General features: G+C 42.1%; 1 protein-coding gene across 2 annotated transcripts; it reads left to right on the forward strand.

Moving 5' to 3' along the window:
- Positions 1-747: 747 nt before the first annotated feature.
- On the forward strand, positions 748-7,987 carry cmc2 (C-x(9)-C motif containing 2). 2 transcript variants are annotated; one of them, XM_079496507.1, is made up of 5 exons: positions 748-1,113; positions 1,699-1,765; positions 2,865-2,935; positions 6,212-6,283; positions 6,433-7,987. In XM_079496507.1, the coding sequence occupies exons 2-5, from the start codon at positions 1,729-1,731 to the stop codon at positions 6,514-6,516; spliced, it is 264 nt and encodes an 87-aa protein (XP_079352633.1). In that variant the 5' UTR covers positions 748-1,113; positions 1,699-1,728; the 3' UTR covers positions 6,517-7,987. The 2 variants fall into 2 exon arrangements, with proteins under 2 accessions (XP_079352633.1, XP_079352634.1); XM_079496508.1 differs by lacking the exon at positions 1,699-1,765 and having other exon boundaries at positions 752-1,113; positions 2,806-2,935; positions 6,433-7,984.
- The last annotated feature ends 989 nt before the right edge of the window (positions 7,988-8,976 follow it).

Below are 8,976 nucleotides of genomic sequence, written 5' to 3' on the forward strand. Positions count from 1 at the left end.
GACCAATGAAACAGCGTCCCTTTTATACTCTATGGTCCCTTCGTATTCGCAGTGTTGCCATGTCCGCTTGTTATCCCCCCCCCCCCCGTGAAGTTGCAGCAAAACAACAAAGCACGCACTACTATAGCTGGTTTCCATTGGGGTCCTTCATATTCTGTTCATCGGAACATTTTGGGTGCGCACAGGGAGCGCACTCGCATATTAGTTAATAAAGGACAGTGCCAGGGTCCCACGCCATACCAAATTATTTTATTTTGTATTTTCTTTAAAGAAAATACCAGATGTACAAGCTCACAAAAGCTCATTTGGGGCTTGTTTTCATAGAGTGTAATGCTTTATGGTGTCGATCGTTCACTCACAGTTAACAGTTTTTGTATTGAGTTGTACTTGAAATATGCTGTAATACTGCAACCTGTTAAAAAAAAATCAATCAATCAATCAAAAACCTGGTCGCTTATTTCTGTCGCAGAATCTGGCAACACAGCTTCTTCGTCTTCTTCTTTGTGATATTTCCAGGGATATTTCTTTCCCCATATAACTCTTGAATTACCGCCATGGCGCCATCTGGCGAGTGGCGAAAGTCTGACACGCTGGTTTAGCATGTTTTCTTTTTTTTAGGAGGAAGTAGTTGTTGTTATTTTACGTCATCAGCAAAAGTCCTACCTTTTTGTCGTGCAACAACTGATTTCATTGGATGACCAAACTGATAAACGGACGCCGATTCGCTCGTACGTTGTCATATGCTCTATGGTTGTCACTCACGTCACATAGTGACGTTCCTTTACTGCATAGCCATGCTTTACTGTAACTGAACTGTTGAGAGTGTGAGGTACATATGATCGTGTCCTTGCTACATTTATTTGATTCATTGCATGACTACATGTCGCATATAACGCATATAACTTGTCTGAAAGATAGTTATAATAACATTACAATACAAGGACGGAGTAAACATCGCATCTAGGCGTAACATTGCCCTTGAATGTTAGCCAATAGCATACAGTGATTCTTGTTTTTAAAAGTGAGAATATGATTTAGGCCCATCAGATTTCATTAGCCCAGTCATTGGAATGTATATCAAATGATCCAGTTATCATCATCATCATCAATCTGGTAAGATTCATACGATTCCGATCTACAGAATGTCAATGAGCAACGATTCTTCTGACATTGATTTTGTTGTTGTGCTAATAAAATTGCATGCCTGTCTGCATGACTTTGTTGTGAAACTTCCCAGAGTAAGCTAACTAGGACAGCGGTTCCCAAAGTGGGGTCCGGGGACCCGCAGGCCAGGGGTCCTTGAGAGAGTTCCAGGGGGTCCCCAGCTAAATGATAGTTTGGAACCAAATGGACCCTACACTCTCAGATTTTACAATATAAATTGGGGTCCCAGAGATAGAAATGCCATTAAATGGGGGTCTGTGTAGACTAATATGCATGTCAAACTGGGGGTCCTTGAAATTAAACAGGTTGAGAATCACCGCTAAAGCTGTAAAGATCTTGTCTTATATGGGGTCCCTGGCATATATTTCCAAATGGGGGTCCGCGGGCCAATTAGTGTCAATTTGGGGGTCCTTGACATGGAAAAGTTTGGGAACAACTGAATTAGGATACATGGTGAACACATGTCCTCGCCCCATAACATAATACATATCGCTTTCTATCGTTCTGCCTTTCTCTTTCGTGTGTCTCCTACAGTCTGGAATTAGGAAACAGCTCATCATCACAATGACTGATCAGCCTGGAGAGGGATATGGAGGATGGAGTATCCTTAGAACAGTGCTTTCCATTAAACATGTGTTGACCATGAAATCATGATCCAGTATATGTCATAATACAATGAATATTCTGTCTGTGACCATGTCAGGCAGCGCATTGTGACAGAACATGTTGTAACACATCAAATATAGGCTAGTACATAGAGGGTATGCGCGTGACATCATCATCATACCTGTAAGTTATGCTGGAACGGCTACTAAGGGGCAAAAAACGACTTTCTGGCCTTGACAGCCCACATCCAAACAGAAAAATCTGATTGCATTAAACGACAAGCTCACTTTGCCACTCACTTTGCCATTAATCTTATGCATGCGCATACCCTCTATAAATAGTCATCAAGCCGATCAAGGATCATAAGTCAGCTAAGACAGAGGTTCCCAAACCTTTTCATGCCAAGGACCCCCAAATTGACACTTATTAGCCCGCGGACCCCCATTTGAAAACATGCCAGGGACCCCCATAAGAGAAGATGTTTACGGTTCTAGCAGTGATTTTCAACCCGTTTAATTCCAAGGACCCCCAGTTTGACATGCATTAGTTTACGGACCCCCATTTAATGGAATTTCTGTCTCTGGGACCCCCAATTTATATTGTAAAATCAATGTTAATTTTACTCTGAGAGTGTACAAATGGCTGACGGGTCCATTTCATTCCATTCACCATTCACTCTCAGAGTTACAGACCCATAAGGGTCCATTTTGTTCCAAACTATCATTTAGCTGGGGACCCCGTGGAACTCCCTCAAGGACCCCTGGGGGTCCCCGGACCCCACTTTGGAAACCACTGAGCTAAGAACCTTACATCTGTCTAAGAGTAGAATATCTGTACAATGAAGTATGAAGTACTATGGAATGTCTACATAAATTATGCTATCACACACTTCTGTTTGTCTCCACTGCTGGAGACAGGAATGTGTGTAAAAACCTGGAAGATGTAGCCTACAGTTAATGGCTAATGTTTAAGAACTGTAAATAATCACTGCACTACTATTCAGATTTTTGTTTTGTACAACCTTTGACTTTTCAGTATTGCAGGAGTGGTAGTAGTACTGTACTTGTGGAACCCTTAACTCAACATGCACCCCGACTTGTCGCCTCACCTGCACACGGAGGAGTGTAATGACCTGATAACTCTTCTAAAGCAGTGCCACCAGGAGGTAAGGCAGCAGTGTTGATGAATTGAACATGGTGGACCCTGTTGTAAACAAGTGTAATGCTTAATTGGGTCGTCCACTCACAGTTAACAGCCTTTGTATTGAGTTTGTGCTTGAAATGTACTGTAATTCTGCAAACTGTTAATACAATTTTCAATCAATCAATCAAAGCAGTGTTTGGTCAGCTACTTTGAAAGCGTAGCTTGTAAAGATACAAGTAGCTCACCATGGCAGTAGCTTGATCAAGCTACATTTCTGCCTCTGGGGAAATGTAGCTTGATCAAGCTACAGCTATACATAGAAAAAGTAGCCCAGCTACTTACAGCTACTTTTCTTTTTTCATATGCTTTATTTAAGGACATCAATAATCATGTTATGCAACATTTTTTAAGTAACATTTCTTTGTCCACAGGTTTTTATATATATATTTTTAAAAAAAGACAAGAAACAACGACTAAAATAAAGTGTATGGGAGAGATAGAAGATGTGTACATGCATGTTAAAGTACAATACAGTATGATACTCATAAGTAGACATGAGAGAGTATGTGAAGTTGTGAGCAATAATTAAAATAAAAACAAAAAAAGACACTTGCCACTAAAATATCTGGTCGCAAAGCTATTACATATTTCACCCAATTAGACCAAATCTTTACACAGTAAATGTCTCCTTCTGCAGTCTGAGAGAGAAGTGATCTGTTCCATATTATAGATATCATTTACTATATCTATCCATTATTTTATGGTGGGGGCCTCGGGAAGCAACCAGTCTCATGTAAATACTTTTCTAGAAGCAGATATCAGAACACTAAATAAGTATTCATCAGATCTCCCCGTCTGGAAATGTACACGTCCCAAAAAAAAGGGGAAATTTGCACGAAATATTGTATTCATTCATCTCTGAAATTCTGTCCAGAAGGTTCTAATCACTGGACACTCCCAGAAAATATGCCAATGGTTAGCCTCACGAGACCCACACTGTCTCCAGCATGTCGCCTCCCCATCTGAGAAATGAGCGTTCTGTTTAGGCGTAATAAGGATTGAGATACTTTTCTATTTATAATTTTTCCTTATTCTCAGCGCTAAATTGAGAATGGAGAGAGAGTGAGTGCATTTTCCGGCAGCGGCGTCAGCCGCGGAACACCCACGGCAGGCGGTAGTGTTTCACGGCGGCATCAGTCCGACACTCTACCCCTAAACCTAACCCTAACCGCAAGCACGACGCAACGCATGTCGGACCAACGCACTGCCACGCACGTAGGCGAGCGGCAGTTGAGTCATAATCCCCCCATTTTCTCCGGCAGATGCCGCCCCTTCTCCCGGCAGCGCCGCGGCTGTTAACAGGTTCGGGGGCCCATGACGTAGATTACCGTCATGGTACTTAGTACGGTCATGTGCCCGAGACGGAGATTGATTAATCTCCGTCAAATTAGTGATATCAAAACCGGTCGCATCGCTCTACAGCCTGGGAGGGCTTGTTGCACAATCCTTGGTGTTGCACAACAGTGACACGTCATCGAAAATGTTCCCTGCCTGTTTAGCCGACGACAACGAAAATCTTAAAACGTTAATAACTCGCGATGTTAGACGGGCCCCCGCTGTCCAGTCGCTAGTCTCGTTAGATTTAATCTTACCTCCCGTTGTTGTCGATCGCATCGAGAGTGTTGTGGCTATTGTTAGCTGCTACACACACATTCACAACAACATACGGTCCGTCGGTAAAAGTGTTCCGGGCGCTATAAACGATGGGCACATTTATTAATGGCGTGGAGTGGCGGCCGCGAGATGGAGCGGCAGTGGAGTGACATAATCCCCCGGCAGATGCCGCCCCTCCCCCTGGCGCTGCCGGTAACAACCGGCAGTTTACCGGCAGTTGCGCCGCTGCACCTGGGAGAATGTACATGTGGTGTATGTGAAACAAAATATATATACTACAAAAAAGTCACATGCCACGTTGCCAGCCGAAATATGCCTCTCTCAACTGAGTTTTATTTCAAAAAGGAACAAAAAAGAGGATCTGTTACATCAGGGGTGGTTAACTTTGACGATGAAGAGGGCCACATTGTATACTTCTGTCGTAGCAAAAATAGCTGATCTACAAGCTCAAAACGCGTTGCAGTGCAACAAAGCAACTGTGTCACAAAGCAGCAAAGTATAAAAAAAAATAACGCTCAAAAGGTTGATCGATTTGTTTTGAAATAAAAATAAATTGATGAATCAAAAAAGTGATGGAACAAAAGAACATAATCCATAGTTGCAGCCTCCAATGTGGATGCTTACTCAGCTGATACGGCCCGCCTCCTTCTCCTCCTCCTCACTTGCTTCTTTGGCGCGGTCCTTCTCGCGGGCCTCCTTCGACGCACGGTGGACCTTCTGCGTCTCCTGGTGGTGGTTTTGGCTGCAGCTGCACGTCGCCTCCTCCTCCTGGGCCTCACGGACGCAGCACGTCTCGTCATCCTCCTCCTCCTGCGCCTGACGGTTCTCTTGGGACCCGCCGCCTTCACCGTTCTCCTTCTCCTCCTCCTTGCTTCCGCCTTTGCTGGGGAGGCCCTGGTGGCGTATGCTGGGACGATGACTGCCATCCTCTCACAGTTGAAGAATTAGTTTGACTTAATGACTTTTAGTTACCGGCTTTTGGAACGAATACTTACTGCCACGCTGAACTGTACGCTGACTCTGTGCAGTGCCCATTAATATAGTGCTTAGTGGCCAATCTATGACGTCACTCTGGGTGTTGTTTACAAGCTATTGTCCACACCCTTTACCTGATTGCTAGTAGTATGAAAACTTTGAGACCCCTTTTCTCACCTTCTTGGTTTGGTCTTTAACAACATTCAAATAAGCACATCTTCAAATATTTTCAGATTTCAATGAATGCCACATCATTTGAAAGCGTACATTCTTGTACTTTCATAATCTGTAAAAAATAAAATAAAAAGGGAAAATTACCCGCGCTACATGAGGATCAAAGCACTGTACTGTGTCACTTATTGTTAAAATATGTTTTGAGTTAGGCTTACAACTAGGAACACATTCAAACTGGGATTAGGATTAGACATTGATTTAGGGTTTTTACATTATATTTTAGTTAGAGGTTACGTTTAGGGATTAGAGCTACCGTAGGCACTGCTCTGCCTGCTCGGCACGTATAGACAGACACCTCTGTCTATGTGCGTGTGTACGTCAAACTTGTATACACTTGAGCCAAAAGGAATATATATTTTTAGAGACTCATACAGAAACAAACAAATTAAATTGTTTATTTTCATATTACCCACAGCATGGCGTCCTGAAGTTCTTTGGCCATTGCAACGACATGGACCGTGCTATGCGGCGGTGCATGAAGAAAGAGGTAAGGGGGCTCTCACTTATTTGGCTTATTTGTGAATCATAAAGGCAAGCGATTACATGCACAGATTTGAGCACGAATCCGCTGGATTTGAGCTCAGACTATTCTTTTTCGATAGTGTCTTTGACCATTTTCTCCTGTCCGTTCAACAGAGACTGGAAAAGAGGGAGCTCAGTAAGCAGCATGCGGCAGAAATGCAGAAGAGGCTGAAACGGGGACTTATAGAGGAGATCTGAGGGGACATTTGCTATGGGCTCTTTGAATTTTGAGTACCAGAATAGAATGCTGGGAGACGGACATAAGCTTACCAGGACAAGCATATACAGTATTCTTCACCACCTGAATGATGTCCTTTCCATTGCATAGTCCCGGCTCGGCACTAATTTGTTGCCTAGTACAAGGTACTTGGAGGTAGTTTTATGTGTGCCTGTTGTGTACTTTTTCTCTTTCTTTTTTTTGGCTGAGTTTGTATTGTGGACAAAACTAGAACAGACAGTGTCCTGTGATGATGACTTTGAACACCTTTGTCATCCTGAAATTGGTTGACATAATAAATATCAACAAGCAAGCAGTCAATAAGGTAATATTTCAATGATTTCAATCAAATATGTAAATCCCGTGAACCTTGCAAATGTTTTATGAAAGCCTTTATTTATTGATGTTGGTAAAATTATCATTGATATTTATTCAATCTTGTTGAACACAAGCCTGAGTCATACTTAACTAATAAATACTGGGAAAGCATCTGTGCAATTTTAGATTTTTGCATTGGCTATTCAGAAACAACAGATATAGAAGATATATATATATAGATATAGAAGACAAGCTCACAGTGCGGTACATCTGCTATTTTTGAAATATCTTGAAAGTGTGTACTACTGTTTTAGAAGGCATTTGGAGAATGAGAATCGGACGCATGTCGTAATAGCTTAAAGGACCACTTCACCACTTTTACCCCTTTTCATATAATGGGTCATCACTAATGATCATGATAAAATTGCACTTTTTTTCCCTACTCATAGGAGGGCTGTGGGCAGTTCAGTGACATCGATGGGGAATCCAAGCTAATAGAAATTGCAGGAGTTTTATTCCTGAAAAGTTGCAATGCGAGAAGCCATCGTTCTCACAAAAATACTATATATCTAAATATATATATATATTTGTTTGAAATCTTGTTTAAAAAAAATCTGCCTAACGATGATGTCACTGGTGGACAGGTTTCTGAACTGCCCACAGCCCTCCTTTGAGACACCGACTGCGTAGAAAAAAGTGGTATTTTATCATGAACAAAGTTCAAGTGGTCCTTCAATATAACCATTGTGAGCTTGTACTCGGCGCACAACAGAGCATAAATTGAAGTCTGTTTGAAAATATTTTATTGAACAGTTATTTGAATAGGGAATCATTGATTTGCAGTGTGCTTGATTCCTTTTGAAATAAAGACATTTTTCCTGTTTTCTTTGGATGTTATTGGTAGCCATTATGATCAATAACAAACAATATAGGAACCTTTAAAGGCAACTATGGAATCCACTAAAGCAATCATATTATCCTAGGCCTAGGGCTAAATATTGCCTTGTGGTCGACGACTTATAAACGACCATATATGGAGATAACCTTAAACTAGATTTTGAGCCTGAATATCTTATACATGACGACCTGTACGTGCCCGGCCGCTACCGGCCTACTTGAGAACGATGCAACTTAGGAACCTAATTAATACCCATTGTCAGAAATGTCAACTTGTCATAGCACCTTAACAGTCTGTCTGTGTCCCATATGGAGATCTCTGTATGAGGCTGACTGACTGGCCTCAGTTACATGCACAAAATGTATTCAGCATGAATTAATTCATTCCGAACAGAGATTCATACCCAACTGTTTACATAACCTGAGTACAAGTATTCCTATTCCTCAATTGTTTACGTGACCAAAGCATTCATTCGGAATATAACTTTGGACTATAGAGATGACCAACCCATAACCGTTATCCCTTAAGAAATGAATAACCGACAAACACTAACAGCTATTATCTGATAAAATAAAATAAAAATATATTTTGAAGCGCAGTCCCTGCAACCACACACACCACACGCGACCACCCAAAACAACCCAGAACTAAAACACACAGCATCCATACACCGCAATTGGCCTATTTGTATTTTTCTAATGGGTAAAATAGCGCATTTCTGCGCACATAAAATGTCTCCAAATGGCCATCCCTGCTTGGACATGGGCATAAAGCACTATAGTCTACTAAGGGCAGACATGTGTAAAATAATACATGTATTCCAAACTCCCAGTAGCATTCGGAATAAAGTGTTTATATGGTGATATATACAGATTCAAACGGCCACCCCTCCAGACCGGAATGAAAATTCATTCGGAATGGGACATTCTATTCCAATTGAGGTGTTTACATGAGCATTTGTATTCTGATGACTGGAATGAATCCATGCATTCCGAATGAATTTCTGCATGGGGCCACTGTGACTGGTCAATTGTCAGGTGTGGGGTTGCCATGGCAATCAATTGGCTGAGGCAGAGGCTGGAAATTGCACAGGTGAGGGGATTTTGGCTGATTAGGCCCACTGGCAGAGCCTGACCAGAGCCTTTTGTGGTGGATCTGGAGAACCGTGGGTCCGACCGACTTGACACCGGGCTGCACTCCCTGCACTCCCTGCGGTGGTGTGGAA

This window comes from Electrona antarctica (assembly GCF_951216825.1).
Source record: "Electrona antarctica genome assembly, chromosome: 3".
Classification (NCBI taxonomy): Eukaryota; Metazoa; Chordata; class Actinopteri; order Myctophiformes; family Myctophidae; genus Electrona; species Electrona antarctica.